Consider the following 805-nt stretch of genomic DNA (forward strand, 5'->3'; position numbering starts at 1 on the left):
GCCCCTTCCCCAGCCCCGCACACGGGCGCGCACACGGGCGCGCCGCTGACGGGCGCGCACGCCCAGCTCCCGGTGCGGCTCCTCGATTCGCCTGGGAGGAAATAAGAGCTCGTAGGAGCGGCAGAAGCAGCAGCTGTTGGAAAGATGTGCTGACAAAATTGGGAGAGAGAAGGAGAGAGAGAGAGATCTCCGATCGGTTTCGCCGCCTGGGCTGGACCTGCTCCCGGCGGAGGAGAGAGAGGAGGAGGATGAGCAGCCCCTCCATCCCCGGGAAGATGGAGGCTAAACCTTTGTTCAACGTGCAGAAGGCTCTGGTGCAGCCCGTGCAGATGTGCATGTTGGATATCCCCCTGAGCGTGCAGGATGACGATGTGAGTAGAAGGCTCGGGGCACGGTGGGTGTGCGGGGACAGCCAGGGGCCGCGACCCCACCCCGGCACCAGCCCGGGGCGCTGAACTTGTGGCAAAGTTGACGATGCCAAGAGCTGGCACCGCCTCCAGATGTGACCGTTTCCTCTCTCGAGTGGTGTGTCCCGAGGCTGGCTGTGGCTCTTGCCAAATCCAGGGCACCAAAACGAAAGGAGGCGTTTGGGAGGCAGGGGAAGCCTTCCTGGTGTCGTGGCTCGATGCAAAAGGGAGGGTTTGCTGTGCATGTCCTGGCTCTGCTGCCCGTGAAACCCTGGTTTCTTGGGGGCTGCCCTGCCTGCTGTCACTGTCACTGTCACCACCCCTGGGCTCGGTCCTGCCCTGCTGCAGCTGCAGGGTTTGGTTCCCCACGCAAAGATTGGTGTGGATTGCAGCTTTGA

General features: G+C 62.9%; 1 protein-coding gene across 3 annotated transcripts in view; it reads left to right on the forward strand.

The window, feature by feature from the left end:
- Positions 1–70: 70 nt before the first annotated feature.
- Positions 71–805, forward strand: part of RALGDS (ral guanine nucleotide dissociation stimulator) — a 41,013-nt gene continuing 40,278 nt past the window's right edge. For 2 of the 3 annotated variants that reach the window (XM_014307156.2, XM_031057215.1), the window contains exon 1: positions 72–371. In XM_014307156.2, the coding sequence (XP_014162631.2) occupies positions 249–371 (123 nt within the window). In that variant the 5' untranslated portion in view covers positions 72–248. Of the gene's footprint in view, positions 372–805 lie in introns of all 3 variants that reach the window. The other variant, XM_031057214.1, reaches the window with a different exon arrangement.

Source organism: Geospiza fortis, unplaced genomic scaffold (assembly GCF_000277835.1).
Source record: "Geospiza fortis unplaced genomic scaffold, GeoFor_1.0 scaffold27, whole genome shotgun sequence".
Lineage (NCBI taxonomy): Eukaryota > Metazoa > Chordata > Aves > Passeriformes > Thraupidae > Geospiza > Geospiza fortis.